Source organism: Cenococcum geophilum (genome assembly GCF_001692895.1).
Source record: "Cenococcum geophilum 1.58 unplaced genomic scaffold K441scaffold_40, whole genome shotgun sequence".
NCBI lineage: Eukaryota > Fungi > Ascomycota > Dothideomycetes > Gloniales > Gloniaceae > Cenococcum > Cenococcum geophilum.
The window spans coordinates 943,366-966,197 of NW_027137598.1; the positions used below are offsets into that span (position 1 = coordinate 943,366).

The 22,832-nt window shown below is 51.6% G+C and overlaps 9 protein-coding genes across 9 annotated transcripts; 4 read left to right on the top strand and 5 right to left on the bottom strand.

Moving 5' to 3' along the window:
• Positions 1 to 933: 933 nt before the first annotated feature.
• On the top strand, positions 934 to 4,886 carry K441DRAFT_641789 (protein required for hyphal anastomosis). The gene is made up of 6 exons (XM_067646664.1): positions 934 to 2,145; positions 2,206 to 2,360; positions 2,416 to 3,311; positions 3,361 to 3,658; positions 3,716 to 3,845; positions 3,894 to 4,886. The coding sequence occupies exons 1-6, from the start codon at positions 1,232 to 1,234 to the stop codon at positions 4,648 to 4,650; spliced, it is 3,150 nt and encodes a 1,049-aa protein (XP_067500760.1). The 5' UTR covers positions 934 to 1,231; the 3' UTR covers positions 4,651 to 4,886.
• A 407-nt stretch (positions 4,887 to 5,293) lies between these two features.
• Positions 5,294 to 5,738, bottom strand: K441DRAFT_664907 (uncharacterized protein). Its single transcript, XM_067649423.1, has one exon. The coding sequence runs from the start codon at positions 5,647 to 5,649 to the stop codon at positions 5,380 to 5,382; it is 270 nt and encodes an 89-aa protein (XP_067500761.1). The 5' UTR covers positions 5,650 to 5,738; the 3' UTR covers positions 5,294 to 5,379.
• A 211-nt stretch (positions 5,739 to 5,949) lies between these two features.
• K441DRAFT_664908 (uncharacterized protein) lies at positions 5,950 to 7,754 on the top strand. The gene is made up of 3 exons (XM_067649424.1): positions 5,950 to 6,154; positions 6,203 to 7,516; positions 7,595 to 7,754. Exons 1-3 carry the CDS (start codon positions 6,127 to 6,129, stop codon positions 7,699 to 7,701), a joined length of 1,449 nt encoding a protein of 482 aa, XP_067500762.1. The 5' UTR covers positions 5,950 to 6,126; the 3' UTR covers positions 7,702 to 7,754.
• A 219-nt stretch (positions 7,755 to 7,973) lies between these two features.
• K441DRAFT_616453 (ARM repeat-containing protein) lies at positions 7,974 to 12,354 on the bottom strand. Its single transcript, XM_067645744.1, has 4 exons — positions 11,666 to 12,354; positions 9,769 to 11,528; positions 8,558 to 9,709; positions 7,974 to 8,441 (listed from the first exon to the last, which is right to left on the bottom strand). The coding sequence occupies exons 1-4, from the start codon at positions 12,009 to 12,011 to the stop codon at positions 8,436 to 8,438; spliced, it is 3,264 nt and encodes a 1,087-aa protein (XP_067500763.1). The 5' UTR covers positions 12,012 to 12,354; the 3' UTR covers positions 7,974 to 8,435.
• Positions 12,355 to 13,182: 828 nt separating this feature from the next.
• K441DRAFT_688982 (uncharacterized protein) lies at positions 13,183 to 15,753 on the bottom strand (the record flags this gene model as incomplete). Its single annotated transcript, XM_067652254.1, has 4 exons — positions 13,183 to 13,580; positions 13,667 to 14,831; positions 14,905 to 15,543; positions 15,619 to 15,753. The coding sequence occupies 4 exons, from the start codon at positions 15,751 to 15,753 to the stop codon at positions 13,183 to 13,185; spliced, it is 2,337 nt and encodes a 778-aa protein (XP_067500764.1).
• Positions 15,754 to 16,638: 885 nt separating this feature from the next.
• K441DRAFT_221733 (uncharacterized protein) lies at positions 16,639 to 17,173 on the top strand. Its single transcript, XM_067640595.1, has one exon. It carries the CDS (start codon positions 16,820 to 16,822, stop codon positions 17,096 to 17,098), a length of 279 nt encoding a protein of 92 aa, XP_067500765.1. The 5' UTR covers positions 16,639 to 16,819; the 3' UTR covers positions 17,099 to 17,173.
• A 75-nt stretch (positions 17,174 to 17,248) lies between these two features.
• K441DRAFT_575193 (cyclin-domain-containing protein) lies at positions 17,249 to 17,995 on the bottom strand (the record flags this gene model as incomplete). Its single annotated transcript, XM_067644147.1, has 2 exons — positions 17,249 to 17,774; positions 17,829 to 17,995. Coding segments are annotated over 2 exons (693 nt in total), but the record flags the coding sequence as incomplete, so codon positions are not given.
• Positions 17,996 to 19,328: 1,333 nt separating this feature from the next.
• K441DRAFT_664911 (uncharacterized protein) lies at positions 19,329 to 20,078 on the top strand. Its single transcript, XM_067649425.1, has one exon. It carries the CDS (start codon positions 19,604 to 19,606, stop codon positions 19,916 to 19,918), a length of 315 nt encoding a protein of 104 aa, XP_067500767.1. The 5' UTR covers positions 19,329 to 19,603; the 3' UTR covers positions 19,919 to 20,078.
• On the bottom strand, positions 19,669 to 21,790 carry K441DRAFT_664912 (uncharacterized protein). Its single transcript, XM_067649426.1, has 5 exons — positions 21,036 to 21,790; positions 20,902 to 20,987; positions 20,740 to 20,844; positions 20,142 to 20,683; positions 19,669 to 20,082 (listed from the first exon to the last, which is right to left on the bottom strand). The coding sequence occupies exons 1-5, from the start codon at positions 21,334 to 21,336 to the stop codon at positions 19,977 to 19,979; spliced, it is 1,140 nt and encodes a 379-aa protein (XP_067500768.1). The 5' UTR covers positions 21,337 to 21,790; the 3' UTR covers positions 19,669 to 19,976.
• Between the last annotated feature and the right edge of the window lie 1,042 nt (positions 21,791 to 22,832).

Sequence of the window (22,832 nt, forward strand, 5' to 3'; positions counted from 1 at the left end):
CTGGTCTGCCTACTTAGCGGGTCGTTGTTAAAAGGCCTGGAATGGATTGATGTCGTAGATAGCCCAAAATTTGGGTTCAAGTCATTCATAACTTCCTTGAGCCTGAGGCAGAAATAATTTCAGGCAGCAGGAGTATGACTGCGCATTTTTAGAGGATATGTTTGTGGTTAGTTCACCTCGCAGTCGAAGGATGTTCGTGTTTACCTCACCGATGACGCCGGAAGCAAGTTAGCGTATAAGTGGCTTTGAAAATGGAAGCACATAACCTGTTAGAGGGTCACGAGGCTATGAGTTGATTAAGCTGAAGGATTTCGTAAAAGCTGCCGCATGACCTCTCATTGCATCCTGGTAACACGAACAGTGGGCAGCAATCTTAATAAGTCCATGCGGCTCCTTAATCGTGTTCAGCGTTATACTGAAACCTCTTGACTTCAGCATTCCCTGCTGACGCAGGACTTGTCCTTAGTTCCAGCGAGGATATGCTCTGGGTATCGGTTTGAGAGGAACAGAAGGTGGCATTTTGTAGCCAGCCTGTTGCGTTCTCCACCCACCGAACTATGGTTCAGATCGCCTTCCGTCTAGAGAGCCGCTCAGTAGAACACCTATTTTGAGAGTAGCTAGTCCAAAACTGGCTCCTATAAGAGACAATTTATCCCTAGAGAACTATCCCCAAAAAGACTGTACCTGGATATCCTGCGTACTACACTATTCCGTAACGTAAAGTATACTTGAATAATGTTGGATTAAATTATTCTAAAAGGCGAAAACAAATTTCAGGGCCCTATAGCAAAGGGCAAAATGGAGGGGCTCGTTTTAGGAATAGTGGGAGTGAAGATGAGGATAACATCAAGTCATATGTACGTCCCGGGACTAAGAAACTCCGGCCCTGCATATCCTGAAACAGAAAAATATGAGCTCAACACATTTGGGCATAATGAATAACACATTTGTTGTATCATTAGGCCTTGGAGGGTTCTAAATTACTTATAAGTTCCCGTGTAGTTAGGCCGACACACCAAGGGTCTTGGCAACGCCTTGACTACTAGCTAGACGGCCCGCATTCGAGTCTCGAAACATCAACAAGACGCAGCACGAGACACAGCAGCAGGAGCCTCAGCTCAAGCACAAGGTGAGATGAGGCAACGCTAATATCCGCGCCGACCATGCTGTACGCTGTGGATTGCCATTCCAAACTCACCCTGCCTTCTCCGAAGAGTCCACGGGTGCGAACATGGACTTGAATTACCTTCCAGAGGCGCCAGAAGTACCGGGAGTCGTAGATGAGGCAGATATGCTAGGGATGCCAGAATCACCAGCTCCGGGCACAGAAGCATCAGCTATAGAAGGTGGCATCAATCCTGGTTTGGACACCGCTGAAGAACAAAGCCTCTTCCTCGACGATGGCGCCAAAGGCCCCCCACCAAAAGACGAAGATGGAGTACCCATATCTATGCCCACACGCCCGAACCTAAGACGTGATAACTCAGTTCCCGCTCCAGCGCCTCTTCATCTCCCACCGCCAGCGCCGCCAGCGCCGCCTACGGAAACCAACAACCAAACGGACTCGCTTTCTCTAGCGCAACTGAGAAGGCTGGTCACGAATATGCCCACCGTCGAGCCTACTCCATATGCGTTCGTATACCAGGATGCATCAACCTTCGGGGAGGAGTTGGAGGAGTGGTTCTCATACAACGTGGAGGAGCAGGCCATGATCTTGAAGACACAGTCTTCCTTTGCCGAAGAGTGGGGGTCATACAATGACCTGGCCCTCATAAATGGTTCGGGGTATGAGGAAGGAAGCATTGGCTGGACTAAAACTAATGCGGGGCGACGAGAGGAATTTATCCGAAAGTTACTCGCTGGAGTCCAGCAATCTAACCCGAATGCTAGACTCAAAAATTTGGAGGCAATAGTGTATCTTCTTCTAGGTTGCTGGCATGAAACTGCAGGTTTGATATTAAATCAAGGCGGAAATGCTTCTGAAGCCGAGAACGAGTCGCCGTCGCACAAAACCACTACAAATCTAAGCTATGCAAAATCTGCTGTCCAATTAGAATGGATCCAAACCAACGTTCAGCTCCTATTGCATTGTGAAGGCCTTCCGATAATTTTCGACGCAATGCGAGCATCTTGCTCGCGAACATGGTGAGTCGAAGAACTACACGATAAATAATGGCGCGCAAAGCTGACATTTCCTACTTTAAGCGGAGTGGACTTGTCGGATCAAGACTCTCTTCGCGATGGAAAGGAAGCAGAACGTCGGGAGTTGTGGTGTACAATGACGTCGATGTACCTTTTTCTAGAGGTCGCTCGCATAAAAGAAGAAGAAGATGGGAATTTGAGTATTCGGGAAGCAATTTGTAAGAACTTGACAAGTATTCTATTGTTGGCAAAAAACTTACACCGATGCTGTAGTTAATCTCAAGCCGAACCTTCTGATGACTTTGATTGATTTAATTTCTCGGTTGCGCTGGGACGAAACCCTTGGATTACCTTTAGCAAAAGTGACTCTTCTTACATGGAAAAGTATCCTGGTTTGCTTTGGAGGACTAGTCGAGGTTGAAAAAGCAAAAGCATCATTCCATGACGAAAAGCTCGACAAAGCGGATACACGTGGTCGACCGCTTATTACCGCTTCACCACTGGACTATCATCTGTTCCGCCAGGAGATAAGCTCCAAGTACCCTGCATATAATCCTCCGCCATCTCTCTTTCCTTTAGAACCTGAGAATAACTCTATTCTACCACCGCTTAAAAACCATCCCAGTAAAGTAGCTGGCTCTCATGTTTTCGGTTCCGGGCTAGCAAATCTAAACGGGAACGGTACTTCAATATTTCATCAGCCGGTTCACATTGCCACTCCTGCACCTTCGCCTCCTCCTTCTCCAGCAGGCCCAGGGGGCAAGGGGGGAAAGAAGCAGAACTATCAAACAAACCAGCTTTTCCCTTTTCTATACCCGCCTCTTGATGAAACAAGTAATAATCTCGGCGGAAAGGGTTCCACCGATTTGCAAGATTTGCTTGTCGGACGGAAATGGGAAGGCTCGGATATTCCTGCATCAATTTTAGAGGCAGCTGAGCTTTTTGCCAAACGGATGCGAGCAACTCGTGCCATGAAACAGCTTTGGGAAGAGAGGGTTCAGTTCATGAAGTATGAGAGAGGATGGGCTGGCCCAGATGCGAATAACGATGTAGACCTTAATCTATCGTTGGAACCAAAGGAAGAGGTGGAGGAGGTCCGAGTTGAAAAGGAAGAACCTGCTCCACCAGGAAGCGTTGAAGAACGAATACAGGCTGTTGAGAGATTTTATGTACGTTTTTGGAGTCTATTATACGCCTCTGAACTAACATCTTTCGTAGGGGTCGGTTCTGCCGCACTTACAGTCCTTAGTAATTGTCCTTATCAAGGTCATTCTATCTCACGTTACTACACTCGTTACTCAAGCAAATGGACCGAATGGTCTACAGAGCGGGTTTCAATTTCAAGAAAATCAAAACGGGAATGGCTCAGCCAAGCCAGATGGCAATGGGGTTGGAGGCGGTCAACATGATAATGTTCCATCAAATGAAGAACTCGACGCAGTGAGGACGCAAGAAATTCTCGACAAATCTGTTTCAGGAATCCTCATACTTCTTCTTAAATGGTTCAAGGTTTCCCGTAGGCATTTCCCTGCGACCCCGGAGCGCGACGAAAATGATAACTGAGCTACTATAGATATCCTTAAATACGAGTATCTGACGCAATTGCTCGTAGACTCAAGTTACATTCCTCTGATCCTAAAGCTACTACAATTACAAGAGATTGAAAGAATAGTTAACTACAAATGCGACCGAGAAGACCTCAAGTTAGCCATATAACAACTCATTCACATTCGATTGCTTACCTGCCATAGTTTCTTCCACTTCTGCCGCGCCCACTCCCGCCTTGGTATCGAAGAACCCGAAAAGGCCGACCCACCAGAACCCGAGCCAGACTCCGATGATGCCGTACCACCACCCATCAAATTTCGCCGTGACGAGACAGCAAAAGCAGAGCCCGAGACACCTTGCGTCACGCAACCGCCAGAAGTCGACGAGCTCGGCTTCCCGACCAACGAACTCCCTACCGAACCCATCACCAACTTCTCGTGGCGTGCGTTCTTTAGCAGCATCAACTACCTGCGCATTATGCAGAAAGTGTGCAAGAACAAGGCGCACCGCAACCTAATGCTCGTCTCGTACAAATCGTCGCAGTTCCTGCGGAAGAGCCTCAAAGTCCCGCAGCCGGAGCTGCGCCTCTACACGCTCAAGCTGTTCAAGAATCAGGTCCCGTACTGCGGCCGCAAGTGGCGCCAGTCCAACATGCGTGTCATCACGGCCGTCTACCTGCACTGCAGGCCCGAGCTGCGCGATGATTGGCTCGCCGGCAGCGATGTCGATGCCGAGGTCGACGAGAGCGTGCCGCTCGAGCAGGCGCTGCGTGCGTTGACGCATTGGCATAATTTGAAGAGGTATCCCGAGGGAATGGGCGCTAGGGGCGGTGTGTTGGAGGAGGAACAGGACTTCTTTAGGAGGGAGCTGGAGAAGATGGACTGGGGCGACGAGGGTTTGATGGATGATGGTGGGCAGGCGGAGCAGCAGGGCTGGGATATGCAGGTGGAGGGATGGTGAAGGCTGGGGGGTGGGTTGGGAGGGAAATTGGTATTTTGATTGAGGCCGGTAGAAGGAGTTTGGGGTTGGTGGCCTGGAAATGGGGTGTATGGCTGGAAGCTATTGATTTGTTTCGCGTTCCTATATATAGTTGTTCGATGGAAGAATTGTTAGCGTTTGGAGAAATGAAATGACTTTCCAAGATGACCGCCAATTGGTGAATTTAGTTGGCATTCTAAGATTTCGTTACTATTGACAGTGTTTGGGAGGAACAGCTTTAGCTCACAGTGCCGCGCTCTGCCAACTAGTCTAAGGAAGCAATGATTGACTTTAGCCTGCTTAATATATATATATATATATATATCCTCAAACAATAGTCGGTAATATTTTTGCCAGCCAGTAAATCCTGCAAGGTGAATAAATTGGAAGAATTTGGTTGCCAGATCACGTTCAAGGACACGATATTGTTATCCCACTGCGTTTTAAGTTTGTGCTGCAGAGCTTGCGGAAACTTCTACTGTGATAGGCGGCGTGATAGGTTAGTAAGCTTTATTCAATCAATCCAGCAGGATAGGCACTGCAAATATAACTTGATAGCCCTAAAGACACTCGAGAGTTTAACGTATGTTTTGTATCATCAGAAGTTATTTCAAGATGTCATTGCCGAATGGTTGAGCTTCCACTAAAAAAAAAGAGAAACACTTCAATGCTGCTCCACCATGTATCTGGAACGATTCGAGCATATATTCGCTATCTTCCGTGCCTTGACACCAGTTCTGAGTCTAGAAAACGATACAGCTCGGTAGGCTCGTCTCTATTGCCATCGACGTTCGGTAATCGCTGTAAGTGCTCTTTTCCGCTTAAAGAGCCCTGGCGAGAAATGCGGGAACGAGCTTGAAAAGCAGTACGGCCACGGATGCTAGTATTGCTATTGCGTAATTCAAATAAAGACGAGGCTTTTTGTGTTTTATGTAACACCTCCAGCAGTAGAAGGCTCGCAGGTAACGCCCTCAGAAGCATAAACAGACCATCTTCCCAGAGGACTTTCACGCGAGATATTTCGTCTCGTCAGCTGGATAAAGGATAGCAGCGCCACATCTACAGTTCTGATCAATGGTTAGACGCGTTAATAGAACAACGATTTGTGCAATAGAACAGCGAGATTTTTATGAGGTCTTAAAGAGTACTGACGCCAATGGCTGGGGTGTCGAACGGCACGCTCAGAAAAGAAACCCGGACCGGCTTTCCCAAGTCGGCGTTTGCGTGTTCGGCATTTGACCGATCTCCCCAACCGCACGCTATCGTAGTAGCTCTTCGCAGGTTGGCCTTGTAAACCGAAGGAGAGCCATTCTTCCAACATGGCTGTCACTCGGTCTTTTACTCCGCATTGAAACTTTTTCATAGCTTAATTGCTGCACGACTAACCATATCTCTTTCATATATGAGCCCTCTGGCATAACTTCTACTTGAGGGACTAATTAATGCCAGTTATTCAAGATGTCGAAGGTATTCGACTATGCTGAAGGTCAGACTATATTTATGAGAACAACAATTTAATTGCTAACCTGGATAGTGTCCAAACACAACACTGCAGAAAGCTGTTGGGTAATACTCTACGGCAACGTCTACGATGTCACCGACTTTATTCCCCACCACCCCGGCGGTTCCAAAATAATCCTCCAACTCGCTGGCACAGATGCTACGGAGGAATATGACCCCATACATCCTCCCGGTATCCTCGAAGAAAACCTGAAGCCTGAGGCTAAGCTAGGAACAATCAACCCAGATACCCTACCGTCGACTGAGAAATCCCCAGCGGAAGAATCTCCAGAAGAGTCTGGGCCTCCAGATCTCGAATCACTGCTAAACCTAGACGAGATAGAAGAAGTAGCCACAAAGCAGATCAGCCGAAAGGCATGGGCATACTACTACTCAGCCGGCGACGACCTGCTTTCAAAAACCCATAACAATACCGTCTACCGCCAAATCCTACTCCGCCCGCGGGTTTTCGTCGACTGCACGAAATGCGACACCACGACCAGCTTCCTCGGCCACAAAGTCGGCCTCCCCATCTATGTCTCCCCTGCCGCAATGGCTCGCCTTGCTCATCCGGACGGCGAATACGGCATCGCGCAGGCGTGTGCTACATACGGTGCTATGCAGTTGATATCGAACAATGCGTCCATGACGCCGGAGCAGATAGTGGCGGATGCAGCACCAGGACAGGTGTTTGGCTGGCAGCTATACGTGCAGAATGAGCGGGCGAAGAGCGAGGCACAGCTGGCGAGGATTGCGAAATTGCCTGCTATCAAGTTCATCTGCTTGACACTAGACGCACCAGTGTCAGGCAAGCGTGAGGACGATGAGCGTAGTAAGAATATTGTGTCGAATCTGCCAGTGCGGTCCGCGATGCAGGAGGGCGGCTCGACATCGCAAACGAGTTCCGATCCTAAGACTCCTGCGCCGAAGCCCGGTGGGATTGGCCAGAGTCTCTTTGCGGGTACCGCCACGGATCTGACGTGGAAGGCGACGCTGTCGTGGCTGGCGAAGCATACGAGTTTGCCGATCGTGCTGAAAGGCCTCCAGGCGCATGAGGATGCTTATTTGGCAAGCTTGTACACGCCACAGGTTAAGGGTATTATCTTATCAAATCATGGTGGCCGTGCATTAGACACGGCTCCTCCGGCTGTTCACACACTGCTAGAGATTAGGAAGTACTGCCCTGAAGTATTTGACCGTATCGAGATCTGGGTTGATGGAGGAATTAAGCGTGGTACAGATGTGGTCAAGGCGCTGTGCTTGGGTGCGAGAGGAGTGGGTATTGGCAGAGCGGCCTTATTTGGCCTTGGAGCTGGTGGAAAGGAGGGTGTGGCTCGGATTTTGGAGAGTAAGTCCATATTTTGTGGAGCCTCCGATTTATTCAGGTTGCCAAATTTTGGGTACAACAAAGCTGACTTTGCCTTAGTTCTCAAAGCAGAGACGGAGACATGTATGCGTCTTCTTGGAGTTGAGAAAATCGAAGAACTGGGCATGCAATACGTAAGGGCTTACCCACTGCTAGGTCGTAACTAACGGCTCTAGATAAATACCCGCTCCGTGGAACGTGATATTTACGATGGGCCCGCCGGTCTTGAAAGACCGACCATGTGGGCTAAAGCAAGGGCGAAGCTATAGACCGCCGAGTAATCCCAAACCACCATCCTTACATATAATAGAAATGAATTGGTGTTTGGTATTACAACATGGGTAGGTGCTCGTATTTTAGACTGTTTTCTAGACAATTTAGGTGGCATATCTGGGTGATGCGAATAAGGGTACCTAGGCTGTAGGCTGGGTGTGGAGGAAGAAGGAAAAGGAGATGTAGCAGGAGGCAGAGAAGGGATTAGGGTATGGAAGCCGCGCATTAGCGTACAAAGAAGTTTCGGTGAATTAGGAACAGTAGCGATAGACAAGTATCTCGGTAGCATTATATGTAGCACTCCAACATTTTTTTAATTAGCCAACCAAAGACATACACACCACACAATCAATTTCTTCGTTACTCAAAACAACCAAGCTCATTACGCCCCACGGAGCCCAACCCCAACTTTAACTCATGCACCAATACGCCACCCCCTGCCCTTCCCCGGAAACCAGCCGTCCAGTGCAATAAGGAAGGAAAAAAAGAAGATTCCAGTAGATGACGATAACGCCAGCGCCCATGCACCCGTCAATTTTCCACGGTAAACGTCCAGATCTGCAGCTCCCGTCATGCCTCCCCTCCTGGCTCTCGCTCGTCCCTAATCATCGGCGTCGATTAAACCCCCTCACTCCCCCTCCAACTCCTATGCATGCCCCCCAACCCCAACCCACCACTCAACCCACCACTCAACCCACCGCTCAACCCCGCTCCAACCCCCCCCCCAATCCCTCCCGCTGCTCCCCCCACCCCCTCCAACAATTTCCCCATCTGCTCCGCCGCCGTCTTCGCGCGCTCCCTCGTATCCAAATCCTGATCCTGCATCAGCAACCTCACCCTCTCCTCAACCCCCAAGGCCCGTAGCTCCGCCGCGCGCTGCCGCGCGTTCGCGGCGTCGCTCGAGTCGTCCATCCAGGTCAGGTTGTTGACGAGCCAGACGCACGCGACGCGCATGCGCCGGTCCGGGTGCTGGAACAGCGGCAGGATGTGCGTCAGCAGCGCTGTCTGCGAGATCAGCAGCGAGCGGTGCGAGGGCCGCCCGTTGGCGATGTGGATGAGGATGAAGAGCGCGGCGAGCAGGATCTCGGGCGGGGCGTGCGCCGCGAACGGGTGGGCGTGATGGTGGGTGTGGTGGTGCGGCGGGAAGGCGAGGGGTTGTTGCGGAGGTGGCGGCGGTTGTGCTGTCAAGCCTGGGTGTGGGGAGCGGTTGTGTGCGGGTGAGGAGGTCGAAGCCGTGGCGCCGAAGGGCTGGGGCGGCGCCGCGGGACCCTTGGGTCGCAGTTTCGAGGCCATGATTTCGAAGAAGCGCGGGGCTCCGATTGTGCTTAGGAGGTGGTCTATCATTTCGCACGCGCCGGATTTGCTTTCTGCGATCAGGTTGCGGATGAAGTCGAGGGCTTGCTCTTGGATTCGGAGGTCGTCTCTCTCGGCTCGCAGGCGGGGGTCTTGTTCGGTGTCTTTAATAGCTTTCAATCTTGCGCGAATTTGTGAGGTCGTAGTAAATTGTAACTGTCGTGGTCGGCGTAGTGAACCGATACTATCGGCCATCGTCTCGTCGTCTTCGTCATCAGAAGAGGACGTTACATCGTCGAGATCCATGCTGGGTTCATCGACCGCGTTGAGCAAGTCGACCTGCTCCCCAGCTGCATTAGGGGTGCCCATTCCAATTGGTGTTGAGACCTGACTCCTCTCTTTCGGTGGGTGCGAGAAGTCTCTTAATTCACCGGTAATAGCCTGGACTAACCAGCCAGTACCTAATTCTTCCAAGCAGCTAATCTTGATATCATTCGGTGCAGTCAGCACCATATGTTTGAGAGCCCACAAGCTATTCAGACGCATAGCCGGGTTCGCTGAATGCGCATGCTCGCATATTGTCTTTAGCGAGTCAGCCTCAATGAGATCCTATATCAATCGGTTAGCATAGCATTCAAGAATAGAACAGGACCTAGAGTAGAACTCACATCTCTCATTGGACTGAAGTGTAGCACCAGATTACACAGCACCTCCGTAGCCGCAATCTGAACATTCATGTCCGGATGTTTCAGCAGAGCAAGAATAGGCTTGGCAACACCATAATCGATCAAACTTGTTCTGAGGACACTGACAGACCGCGACATCGAACGAGCAGCATGGCAAGCCGCGATAAGAACAGGAATGGGGTTCCCATCTTTGGCGTTTGTTGAAACACCATTTTGCGCGCCTGAGGTCTCTCGACTCGACTCTTCGGCCGGGTTCTCGGGATAGGAGAGTAGAGAATCCGTGATACAAGCCACCGCACCATTCTCGATAATAATCTTCCTATACTGATCCTCTTTATCCGCAATGGCAGCCAACGCCTTCAACGCACCCTCCCTAACCTTGAGTGCATGGGAGATCTCAGGACTCAACCCCGACCGGCCTAACGTCGACGATGCTGGATCGATCGTGGGGTCCTGCAGTGTAGGCGAAGGAGGTCTGGGCGACCAGAGCGGTTTTGACGACGACGAAGCCGGATCGAACGACTTCTTCAAGATCTGGCAGAGCTTCGTAATCGCCTTGGCCTCGACCGCCGCCTTTTGCAGCGCCGAGCTCTGGTCGATCAGAGCAGCCAGAACAGCCGGAGCTCGCTCTAGGATCCTGCGGCTGTCTGCGGCCTCCTGAGGATTCGACACGCGTGACTTCGGCTTCTGGTCAGGGGAGGGCCCGGCCTCCTCAATCATCTTGACGGTGAGCGGCACAATCAGGAACGCCAGAGCTCGCTCCCGGTTCTTCAACGACTCGTCCGAGGGGTATGCTTCGCTGAATTTCTTCAGTAGACTGAGCACCCAAGTCGCTGTCAGTCGGTCGTGACCCTGACCTCTCCTCGCAACGTGGATGAGCCACGTAAAGATAGGACTCTCAAACTCATCGCCGGATATTATCCTAGATGCAGGCTGAGACTGTAGGTCGGAATAACTCAACACGCGTGCGAATTCTCCGGTTGCGGTGAAAGATCCTAGCGCGGGGAAAGCTTTTGAGAAGGACGATTCGGTCTTGCTCTGCACGGCCTGGAGTCGAGGTAGTAACCTGTCGAACGACGCTGCTTGCGGGGTACCTTGCGAAGTAGAATAGCTATCGAAAGATGGCATCACGCCCTCATATCCGGCGTTTGACTTCATTACTGGGAAGATGTTGAGGATAGCCGGCGAGTATAGGAACTGCGCCGTCCGATAGTTTGAGTTCTGCACGATTGCCCCAATTGCCTCCAGTATATCAGCTAGGTAGATAGACGGTAGAACATCCCGTGAAGAAGTCCTAGGATCAGCCCCAACCGCTCTCAGCAAACTATCTCCAGAGGTAGCTATGCCCGCGAGCTTCGTCGCGAGCAGCTCCAGTATCCCCGCATTGAGCAGCATCCGCTGCTGCAGATCCTCCCGGCACGTTCTTGATATCAGCTGGGCCGTCAGGGAAATCTGTTGATGCACAGTCGGCGAAGGCGATGTCTGGGCCAGGATCTCCGCCAGACCATCCACCACTAGCTTCGTGTAGAGCTGGTCCGGGATTGACGCCGTAACAGAGGGCCGCAGCGGACCGTTGGCCGTCCCCACCCACGGCTTATCCAGAGCCGTCGCATCCACAATGAGGATCAGCGTGCGCAGCGTAGCCACAATCAGCTTCGGCGAGACCTCGCTCGGCGAGAGGGTTTCGAGTAGCGGTGGTAGGATGCCACCCGCTAGTAACGGCGCAACGAACGCGGGGCCACCTATTCAAGCAACGCAGTAGTTAGCAATCAGCTCTCCTAAGCCCACAACCATCCCCAATCCACATCAGCCAAACCCCCCCCNCCCCATCTCTTCCCCCCCCTCAAAACTCCCTCGGCTCATCCCAAATCTCACTCACCGAGCGCCAAACTCCCCACCACCAACGTCGCCTGCAACCGCATCTCCTCCTCACAACCCCACTCCCTCTCCCTCCTCTCCGGCCCCCCCGCCGAACTCCCCGCTGCCGCCGCCACGGCACTCCCATTCGCCACACTGCCCCTCGCCCTCCTCTTCCCCCCGCGGCGCGCTTCGGCCCGCAGGATCCTGGCCAGCGGCGCCACGACCCCGTGGCGCACCGCGAGCTCCTTACGCTGATCGTGGCCGACGATCTCGTTCTTCAGGTCACGCAGCGCCTCGACCTGCGCGGATGGCGACGTCGGGCTGCGCAGCTCCAGCAGCGCGGGCGGGATCGTACTGCGCGCCATTGTGGCTCGCCTGCCGGCCCCCCGGGGGTTTCCGCTTCCAAGGACGCTGCTTGCTCGGCCCGAGGGCACGCTTTGGTGGTGCTAGTGCTGGGGCTGGGGCTGGGGTTGGGAGAAGTGGGTTGTGTGCTCTTCGCCGGTCGTGGAGCTCTCGTGTCGGAGCTGGGTGGAGCTGGGTGGGGCTGGGAATTGCTGTGCTTTAGATGATGCAGGAGAGGCCGGCAGCAAAAGCGGCCATAGGAAGCTGGCTGGTAACTGACGAGCGGCTGCGTGTGAATGTGTGGGTGAGGAATGGGCAGACCCTGCACAGCTTTGCGGCAGGCCCGGGTGGTGGTTTTCTGGTGAGGCAGAGGCTTGGCTCTCGTAAGGTTCGCCGTGGGTTCTTTACCGGAGAAACTGCGGGTAGAACACCGGCGGTTTTGCTCGTCAGTCACCGCTTTTGCCGCCGCTCAGGCACCCGAGCAGAAGTCGTGGCAGACTTTTAGTTAGCCGGGGATCCCCACCAAAATCACAGGGGTTCTCTAAAACACGAAAATATCACCACAACGTAAGCCAAATAGGATGAAGCTTTATAGATCTAATCGCGATGGCTGCTTGCATAGAAATCTAAAGCTTCATCTTATTTGGCTTACGTTGTGGTGATATTTTCGTGTTTTAGAGAACCCCTGTGTGATTTTGGTGGGGATCCCGGCTAACTAAAAAGTCTGCCACTTCTGCTTAGATGCCTGCGCTACAGCCCACTATTCAGGCAAAGCAAAGCAAAACATGCACGTCCCAGCTAGGACGAGCTTGTGATTCGGAGAGAACTCGTGCATGCATAATTCCAGGACACTACATCCGCCGCCTTTCAGATATATAATATTATCACATCAATAAAAGAGAGAAACACAGACACACAGGCATACAGAGAGAGAGCGAGAGCACAAAAGATCCAAATGGTGACTTTTCCACCCAAGTTTCCATCCGCCGAATGCATCCAGAAACACCTCCTATACTTCAAAGTCCGCGTTCCGCCGTTGACCGTGGTATCATGTCGCCAAGTGCTCGCTCAGAGATTTAAGAATCGAATCCTAAACTTCTTCAGCCGTTGCCAATATATCTCTTCCTCGTCCAGAATAGCCATCGGGAGTTATTCTGCCAAGGTGGAAACCTGCTCGTTCATTTATTCATTCATTTATTCGTCTCTCTCGTTCGGTCGTCCACCTTCGGTGAAAATGACTACAGAAATACACGCTGCGTAAGCTTCTCTGATCGCACATGCCATACATGTCTCTTTAATGTTCGCAATGATGGCGCTGTGGCCCCAATGCGCGCACCAGGCTCTTGCAAACACCTCGTTGTCGCTGACGCCTAGCGCTTCTATCGCAAGGACTTTCTTGACCTGCTGGTGAGCGAGTTCGTTTGACGCTACCGATTTGCTGGTCGTGGTGACAGCCATTGACTTCCTTGCAGACGGGGAAGAACGCAACGAGGGAGGTGAAGATGTACGACCTGACTGGAATGCCCAATCGTGTATGTCCACTAGGCCACCGTCCACCTTGATTGCTTTATAGGCGTAATCGTAGTAGAGCACTGTCCCAGCATCTATTAGCAACCCAAGCCGAATATAAGTTTGATTAAGTTTGTCGTTTGAATAAATAAACGCGTTGGGCACGTACCATGCGGACCCTGGTGACAAGGAAATGCCGCTACGAAATCAACATCATGCCGCAACCTCATTGGCCAACTCTGGCCTCCACAGGCGAATATTATCGCCGCATCCCACGTTAGCGGTGCGCTTGCACCNATACGACTACTTGAGCTTGGTTGCTCCTTTATAGGCTGGAAACTTAGCTTCTCCATGCGAATGATGTCTGTGACATCATCCAAATCCGGCATCACGACTTCATAGTCGCCAACAGAATAGGATGTGTCCTCTGGGCCCAGAGGATGTGTCCGCACGTCGATGGACTCGACGTCTTTGGGGGCAAGTCTAGGTTCCGGGGGTGTAGACTGCCTGATCCTTACGCACTCCGTGCGTTTCAAGTCCGGGGTATAAATGCAAGGTCCGACCCAACCTGCAATCTGGTTGACTCCCCTTCCTGCGCCGAGGACCTTACCAACGATACACTGGTAGGACCAGTATGTATTTGCGCGATACTGAAAACCTGCTTCCGGGTGCATGTGGGTCAGGTACTTCAGCGTTTCTCCCGTGTCCCGATCGCAGTCTATTAAGGAATTCATGAGCAGCCACGGCAATGTTACTCCCGGCAGTATCACTCCTGTGAACCAGGACATGGCGTCTGCGGAGCGGTCCTCAACGGCTTTCTCCTTCTTGTCTCGCTCATCCAGGACGTAGTCTAATTCATCCATGTTCGGCCACTTGAGGGTTGAGGCAAAAGTCCGGAGTGCCTCTTTTTGCCTTTTCTTACTTCTGAGATCAAAGCTGAAAGTGCTTTGATTAGATGACGTACGAGACTTTGAAATAGACATGTTTTCCAGCCAGCGCTGGGCAACTGCAAGATCCCAAGCGATCTTTGGAGGGAGTTGAAGAAGTAGCTTTCGCTTTGCCTTGGCGGTATGACCACTGGAATGAATCCGTAGATAGAGTTCAACAGAAAGTAGAAGTTGATGAAAGAATTGTTGTTTTTTGCTGGCATCCGGCGAGTCGAAGAACTTGGCCACAACCTGATTCTTGGGTAATGTGAAATCAATCCAGTCCGGGTGTGTCAACACGGTGATGAGGTCCGCTATCTGCTGCTCCATTCCGAAGTGCGGGTTCTTATATCTTTCTGGGTCCTCAATGAGAACACTATACAGGTAGCGGTAAAGCTCGTCAGGGTCCTAAATAAAAACCAATTTGTCAGAGTAATGTACTAAATTTTACCTCGCTGGATTGAGAAAGGTGTGGACGAACGTCTTCCTCAAGCCCCGTTTCCAATTTCCGGAGGCGGTCCAAAATTAACAGAAGCTTGAGTTTCCGCGGCTTGACATTTCCAGCGAATTTAGTCACCGGGTGGATGCTGCCGGACTTGCTGACTCGAAAATTCAATGTTGTCGTCCCTGGGCTCTTTCCAAAGCAGTACGCCATGGACGGCTGTTCCAAAGATATCCAAGGAAATGTGCTGTCTACAGGCCCCGTCATAATCAAAGAGACTTCCTTGAAAGCGTCGTGCTGGACCCTCGCGCGGTCCGTTCTGCTACTGTGATCCGCATCCATGACGGCATAGAAGCGGTCGTGACCGGGAGGCGTGTTTGGTATCTCATCCCAGTATCCCTTGAATGTGGAGGCTCCCGAACAAATCAAGTCCTCCGCTTCTTGGGGGTTTAGCGTTTGGTTTGAGCTGTAACCTCGCGGCGGCCATCTTCTCGAGCTCCGGAATTCCTCGAGCGTTGGTGGGTGCGAATAGGACTCAGATCTTCTCGGTGGCAGAGGCGGTCGGAAAGGCAGCAAAGCATCTCCGCCGCTCGAGGTTGGCCGTTCTCTCGGGACATGGCGCTCAACTCGCGTGCGGGTGATAACAGGGCTCGTCCGAGTTCTTGGGACCTTCTTGGCCTGGTCCAGCAGCATAAGACAGTCAGCGAGTATTCTCCAGCGGTGAAGCTATTATACGGCGGGTGTAGTAGGTACCTGAGGGTACTGCGGCTGAGTCCAATGCGAATCGAATTCTCGTCGACTCGGCTCCCACCGACCAATGTCGCTGTTCATATCGTCTGCATAACGGTCGTCTATAGCACTACATACGAGCGAGGATCTGTCGGACATTAGCGCGTGATGGGGCGTCAAGGCCGTGAAAGTCTAAAGAGGATTGTTGGAGAGTGTGAAAGCACCAAAACGTCACTCTTTTGCTACGGACTCTGCAAGACTCGTGACGTGTGGTTGCAGGCGAGAATATGTCATTTCAGAAGAGCAAGAGGCATGCGTGGACGGAACTTACTCTCATCATACGGGGAAGGCAATGCGGCGCTCTTGAGTCCCGGGCTGCCTGTCCGTGGTTGGGTGAGAGGCGCCGTAGTTAGAAGACCAGAAGCCCTCGGATTGAAGGCTAAAACGTGTTCCGCAGGTATGGTATAGAGCCGAGATTAGCAAATTCTTTTGTGGAAGGACACGGGTGGTGGGAGGCTGTTGTGGTTGGAAAGTGAGTAGAGGGCTGTTTGAGCACGAACCGTGTAGATGGCTCGTTTCTGGGATCGGTCCAGATGGTCAAGGGAAATGGTCAAGGCAGAATGGTCAAGAGCAAATTCTCGAAGCTTGAAGAATGCCCACACAGAATTATCTTGGGTTCCAAATTCCTTCGCCTCACTTTTGGTTACAGCGATAGAACAGCAAGCAAAGTACGTGGAACTACTCGAGGCGTAACCAACCATTCACGTCGTGCCGTAGCAGGCGAACAAGGGCAGACCGGGCTAAAGAGTAAGCCGTGGACTTCATTGGCACCAACGCATACATTACGATTTAGCTTTTCTTAGCATTTTGACCACCGACAACAGGCCTTGAGAGGTTGATGCAGCAAGGGCATCTTTTTTTCACATGCGAGTTAAGACTCATAACTTAGCCCTAAGAGCAATTCTGGCACTGAGCACCCTTGATCCATGTTGTCTCTATACTCCACTTCCCGGAGAAACCGTCGGCAACCGCATGTCAAGTACATACACATATACACATACACGAAACGCTAAGGGAGCACTCAAACGACTGATCGCCGAAGCTGTTATCAGTCACTTCTTCACCAACTGAAAACTGGCCCTACCGGAAGAGGTGCCGTCTGGAGGAACGGGCCGCAAAAAGTAGGTCCGGGAAAACCCAGAACTGCTGGTTCGTCGGCCGCCGAATGCCTATCACGGCGTCGCGTGGGAGCACGAGGTTCCCCTTCCCTCTCAGTACCTGCGCACCTCTCACCCTCCACCTAAGCGCAGAGGCGAGAACACTCTCGTTCCGGCCGCGGACCGCCACAGTTGTTGAGTCAGAAACAAAGCGTGAACGACCAGCTCATTCCTCTCCAATCTGGTTCTCATCCGCTGGAACCACGGAGCAGTGCGCAACTGGAGTGGAGGAAGCGACGGGGTGTGGCCCTTACGAAAGCGGCGTGAGGGATGAGGGAATCCGGTAAGGGGGGAGAGCTCGAAGTACATTGAAAAGAACAAGGCAAGATGTAAAAAAATATCTGAGGGAAGCGCTGATGCCAGTTGCTGCGCGATGATGCTACTTGACCTAGTCGCCACCGTTCCTTTGTCCCTTTGCTCGAAAATGCCGCTCCGCTCTATGCTGTCCATCCTTGCTGCGCTGACCTGCCCGGTACCGGGCTGTCAGTCTCCATAGTGCTCGTCGCGAGTGACGTCTGCCGGTTGCCTCCCGCCACCGTGATGCTTTGATCGTCAGTAGCCATGTGCTGTGGCGCCAGCTCCGTTTCCTTTTCCATCGTGTATCCTTCCCCTCTTTCCACTAAGCCCCTGTAGTAGTCTACCAGCACTTCCGGTTTCGGGACTATGCGCCATTCTAATCGTCGTAAAAACTCCAGTTCCAGTAACGCCAATTCCCTCACGCTAACCCCGCCCACTCTTGCATATGTATTGTTGGTCCAAAAGCTATCGCTGAGTCCCTTCGCTGCCACCGTGACGGCCGTAATAAGAAACCGATGCACCGTAAGACTGCTGATGGTAAAAGCAGGGTACAACGCACATAACCTATCGACATAGTACACCATAGATAGAAGAATAGGAGGAGAAATCGTAGCGTGGACGATCAAACGGGAGAGGTAGTCGCGGACCGAGATGCCAGGAGGAGCTCTGTTGATTCTATAATCAGAGTCAATATTTCGAAGGCAGGAAAGCGAAAATTACCTTGAATGGAATCTCGTGAGCTGTCCATCCTGCAGCGGAATGCCATCATTCAGCCGCACGAGTTCCATTAACATATCGGATACCAGGACGCCCAAGTCCTTGATGTCGCACGTCTCGTATTTAAGCGGCATGACCTTGACGCTAGGGTCCTGGGGTCTTGCTCGCTTAGATGAAGAAGAAGAAGACTGTCTATTAAGTGTAGTATCCCCACTCTCTGCCTGCCCGGTCTGTTGTTGCCCCGCCTGTTGCGTGTCTCCCCCAATGGAGCCCTGTGATGGTGGGGCAACATCCTGGATAATTAGAGGCTTCTGCGGGCCCGCCCGCAGTTGGGGCTCTGGAGGCTCCGTGACTACAGGGTCGGAGGTTTCCCTCCGCTTTGCGCGTGTTCGTGTAGATTGTGGGGATCGCGTTGGCTCACATGCACTCGTTTTGGAGTTCGGAGGTGCAGACGAGGAGGGCTGAAAAGTCGGAGGGTAGCCTGGAGGGGTATATTGGGTACCTGCATCGACGGTTTCTCTCTTCCGCAAATGGGGTGACCTGGCGACACTCAAAGCTGGTGAATGAGCGGATACGGCCGCTGTAGGAGTGTCTGGGCGGCGAGACGAGCTGGTACCAGCCACCTGAGGGTGGAATCGTGGAGAGTGGGTCGCTGAGGATGAGGAGGGCCGGTGGGAGGCATGGTATGAACGGGCGTGAGGGTGGAATGGTGCAGAGGGAGAAGGCGAAGCAGAGAGAGTGGGAGAGGGGGATGAGGTTAACATGTCGATTTGATCGGCTTCTCAGCGGACTCTCCGAGTTCTTTTTGGTTCTCGCACCCGCTAGTGCCAAAGACGCGCCGGGGTAGAATCTCGGTGGGCATATTATTATCAAGGTGTGTTCTTAGGGCTGGAGGGAAGGAAAAGAGGTGGGAAAGCCATTGCGAAATGCCAAAAGGTTAGAATGCTTGGGGTGCTTGGGGTGCTTGGGGTGCTTAGGGTGTTATTGCGATGGCGGGACTGATTAGGGCTAGGTCTGGCCTCTGTACAAAGCTAGAGGAGCCTCGCCGTTGCGACTCTTGAAATCGCCAGTCGATACAAAACGTGATATTGAAGCAGCTCCCGTATTGGCTGACGACGGGAGTATCAACCGAGAGAGAAAATCAGGGCGCAGATTTGAGTTTGAAGCCTTGGTGGCGGCTGGGCGAGGCCTGAAGCAGCAGCCGGAGGTGAGAATTGGAACGTCACATTGTGTAGCAGGACTGGTGCTCCGCTCCCATAGTTTACGTGACAGCATTGTATGTAAGGGAATCGGGTGTTGGGGGCCACGCGAAAGAGGGCCCTAACAGCCAACGTGCCCTGCTCCGCGCCTGCCGCTTTTGGTGCCCCTGTCGGAGCTTTTTCCGCTAACTGCTCTGCGCTGTTTTCGACTGAGGGTTTAATCCCTCACGGGACCCAAGCCTTGACTGACTGTCCTGTGAGCCAAGGTGAAGGGTTGTCTTTGGACCTTCATCGTGATACAACAGCCCGACAACGCGACATCAACGCGACCTCTTGACAACAACAACAATGCGACAGCGCCAGCAGTTTGTGCCGTTCTTTTATTCCGCCTGAGCATGCAATTGCCATTTATGAAATATCTAAATTGTTTTCGAATTGTTCACCTGACTAGACAGCGCATGCCATTGAGGTATTCGTCTAATTATCATCTAGGTAGGCATCGCATATGGATCGGTATCTTTATTTGTAGGGGAATGACTTTCGGATTTTGTGTCTATTTCCAAGCAAAGCAACAAAGATATGAACTTGAAGAAGCTCATTACCAGCGTAACGCGACAGAAAGTCTTAGTACTGGCAATTGCAATTGTGGCAGAGCAACTCGTATTTGATTCCTTGACATGGCATTCCCCTGCCACTGATCTCGCTCTCTATATAATACAGTTAGGCCGTACAGTCATCAATGGTAGTGCAGCAGAGACTACTCAGCTACACCACCGAACTAAAATGATATTACCAATCGATGATGAAAGGAACGATGGAGTGCACAGTCTGATCGTCCATAAACCCTGGAGAACCACACTACCCTTCAAACAGCCTTCCCACCGTCTATGCTAACATCTTTTGATCCAATCCGCTCAAACGCCAGACGCTAGAAATCCAAACAAAATATCAGTCACATTCCGGTATCGTTGCGAGGTTGATGCACCGCGGCTGTACCTTCAAGCTCGTGAGGGCCCGGTGTTCGCGTGGGGCTGGCCAACTCGGTCTTCTCGGCCATTCTGTGAAATCATTAGCATCCGTCTTTCCATTCGCAGCCACTTCATATACGGCAACCTACTCGTTCACCGGACCCCCAAACTCCGACTGATTCGCCTCTGATGACGGTGGATAATTTTGGTATGCCGGCGGGTAATTTTGGTATGCTGGCGACTGGCTGCCCGTATTGCTGTTCCTAAAGTCATGCGGCTGCACAGGCACATACCTATGCCCGTACCCACCGCCCATGTATTGGTCGGGAGGCACTTGGTTGGCAGTGACAACAGTCCCATCTTTTCGGTCAATCACTTCCTTTAGTGTTTTCAACCTGCCGATGTAGAAGAACAGGGCACCGCAGAGCACAAGCACTACAGCTCCAATCGCAATTCCTGTAATTGCTTCACTGGGAAGACTGTGGTGTGATGAGGGCGAAGCTGGTGCTGATGCTGCGCTGCTAGTCACTGTAGTTGCTGAAGATACTGTAGCGGGAGAAGTCGTTGATGTAGGCACTTGAGTCAGGCTAGCCATGTCCGAGGCTTCGGGGGGGAATGGTTCGCCGGGATTCAACATATACGTCGAGTTTTTAGCATACGCTTTCTGCATATCTAGCGTTTCTATCTCGTTCTGTACCTGCATTAGCGGACGCGAGAGACGATGCTCGCAGCTCCTGACAGTCTTACCGGATTAATCACTCCTACCATCTGCTGCCTAATGCATGATCCAACCGCTGAGCAGTAGAAGAATATGGGCGAAGTGTCATTAATGGTCAGGTTCCATAATGGAGGCTGTTGATAATATTTAGCAACCAAACACCACCAAATATCAATATAGAATATACTTGCCTCCTCGGTTACACTAGGTACATAATGGAAGCCAGAGAAAAAGCCAGTTTTATGCGGTCCCGTCATCTCATAAGGAATACATGGGTCTTGCACTGGTCAGCAACGTATACAGAGCCAACGCGGTTTACACTCACATTCATACTCGGCACGAACCACAGTGTGGTTCGGCGGGAAGAACTGAAATTGAACAACATCTCCAACTTTTGCTATTATAGTGTCTGGGTTGAATTGCCAAGATAGATACCCAACCGTGACGATATGGACTTGTGTACCATTTGTAGCAGTGGCGGGGGGGCTCGCCGAACTCGATGTGGATGAAAGTGAGCTGAAAGGTGATGAAGTGTATATCTCCGGAGAGCTCTGCGCTACAACTACCGCGACAATCTGCGCAAGGGCAAGGAAGGTTGCGGCCAACAACCTGGTAATAAGAACCATGGCGGGATGCTGATTAAACGATTGAAGACTAAGGTGGACTTGAAACTCAAAGGATAACGTTTAACCCGCTTTCGCATGAACTTAATGTGGAAAGTAAGGGATCATAGCAAGACGTCGAGAGAAAGACAGAAAACGGGGATCAAATTCATCTATTGGGTCGTTAATGTAATCCATACCTCTACTGTCTGTTGCCAGCCCCAAACCAACTACGTGAAGGCCCAGGGCTAGGGCCAAAACGCTCGCAGCACCTCTCACAGGAATGTTGGACAGAAACGGGCTTAGCATAATATAATCCGCTAACATCGCAGGCGCCCTCGAGCACCACTAACGGATGCTGGCTAAAAAGGCTGAAGAGGTAAACGCTCAATGGATCGCTGTAACTTTCACCCCGCCCGCTGCGCGTCGCAGGAGGGGCTGAGCGGACAATATGCCACCAGGGGGGGGAGGGGGGCTTTGCCCCGATGCACCCGCCGGTCTCAGCTATATGTTAGTAAACTTTAATAGGTGTAGGGACACAAAGCAAGCGCCTTCCTCAGCAAATCTGCGCACCCTTTGCGTCTCCGCATTGCCGACAGGCACCCTCGAGAGTTGGTTTAACGAGACGCACAGTGTGGTGCTAGGGTTGCTGGGGTTGGCTGGGGCCGCATAGCGCCGAGAAGTGGACATCTGCGAAACGTTTTTCCTAGGTTGAAGTGGTTGTTTGGCGAGTTTATCCGTCAAGAAAAGACGGCTCTCGGCTGACGGGGTTGTACCTGTACATGTATTCCCAAGGACTCGAGGCTGTTCGTATTCTTCGCATTCGCTCGTAAGTTTGAGAGGGCTCACTCAAGATCGTAACTCGATTGATCTGCCTTTTCCGTAGCCGAAACGCATCCATAGCCCGACAAGCCCGATTACATTAAGATGTGTGATAGAGATATTATAAAGGCGAGAGAAAGCAGGAGCCGGGAGCCGGGATTGAGAGTCATTTCTCAGGAACCCCCGCGTCCTAATTCGTATTTCCACGCTTCCCCTAGAAAAGAAAGATAAGAAACATACATTATTTTGTGTCTTCCATGGCGTACTCCTAAGCCAGCCTCAAGTGCAAAAACTACAATTCCAAATTCCACCCATTAAGAAGATGCACGCGTTGCGTACTTTAGGCCTACCACTTAATTAATTTGAGGAATAAATAGGACTATTTAGCCTTGCGGTACTGTGGTGGAAGTAATATAACCACACCACTCAGCCCCGTTGTCTGAGGATAGAGTGACCGATTGGCTACGCTTTGAAGGGATGAAACTAGCCTCATAATCCCATGACGTGAAGGTGGGTATCCATTATATCGTCTTATATGTTAGTACAAAATTTTTAATTTTTAATTTTTCGTTTCTGTCATCAGAAATATTCCAGTGGACTGTATTACCTATTTACAGCCACATACCGTACAGAGTAAGGGTTCAGTCAATTTCAATATGCTCTCCTAAGCTTACTAAGAGCAAAAGAGAGTACTCTGA

Bases quoted from the DNA above. Each gene is read 5' to 3' on its own strand.
- K441DRAFT_641789 (XM_067646664.1), top strand. From the start codon at position 1,232: ATGGACTTGAATTACCTTCCAGAGGCGCCAGAAGTACCGGGAGTCGTA. The intron at 2,146-2,205 runs GTGAGTCGAAGA...TCCTACTTTAAG, and splicing joins GCATCTTGCTCGCGAACATG to CGGAGTGGACTTGTCGGATC. The intron at 3,312-3,360 runs GTACGTTTTTGG...CATCTTTCGTAG, and splicing joins AGGCTGTTGAGAGATTTTAT to GGGTCGGTTCTGCCGCACTT.
- K441DRAFT_664907 (XM_067649423.1), bottom strand. From the start codon at position 5,649: ATGCTTCTGAGGGCGTTACCTGCGAGCCTTCTACTGCTGGAGGTGTTA.
- K441DRAFT_664908 (XM_067649424.1), top strand. From the start codon at position 6,127: ATGTCGAAGGTATTCGACTATGCTGAAG. The intron at 6,155-6,202 runs GTCAGACTATAT...TAACCTGGATAG, and splicing joins GGTATTCGACTATGCTGAAG to TGTCCAAACACAACACTGCA. The intron at 7,517-7,594 runs GTAAGTCCATAT...ACTTTGCCTTAG, and splicing joins TGTGGCTCGGATTTTGGAGA to TTCTCAAAGCAGAGACGGAG.
- K441DRAFT_616453 (XM_067645744.1), bottom strand. From the start codon at position 12,011: ATGGCGCGCAGTACGATCCCGCCCGCGCTGCTGGAGCTGCGCAGCCCG. The intron at 11,529-11,665 runs GTGAGTGAGATT...TTGCTTGAATAG, and splicing joins GGTGGGGAGTTTGGCGCTCG to GTGGCCCCGCGTTCGTTGCG. The intron at 9,710-9,768 runs GTGAGTTCTACT...CGATTGATATAG, and splicing joins ACTTCAGTCCAATGAGAGAT to GATCTCATTGAGGCTGACTC.
- K441DRAFT_221733 (XM_067640595.1), top strand. From the start codon at position 16,820: ATGCCTATCACGGCGTCGCGTGGGAGCACGAGGTTCCCCTTCCCTCTC.
- K441DRAFT_664911 (XM_067649425.1), top strand. From the start codon at position 19,604: ATGAACTTGAAGAAGCTCATTACCAGCGTAACGCGACAGAAAGTCTTA.
- K441DRAFT_664912 (XM_067649426.1), bottom strand. From the start codon at position 21,336: ATGGTTCTTATTACCAGGTTGTTGGCCGCAACCTTCCTTGCCCTTGCG. The intron at 20,845-20,901 runs GCAAGTATATTC...TATTATCAACAG, and splicing joins TACCTAGTGTAACCGAGGAG to CCTCCATTATGGAACCTGAC. The intron at 20,684-20,739 runs GTAAGACTGTCA...ATGCAGGTACAG, and splicing joins TGGTAGGAGTGATTAATCCG to AACGAGATAGAAACGCTAGA.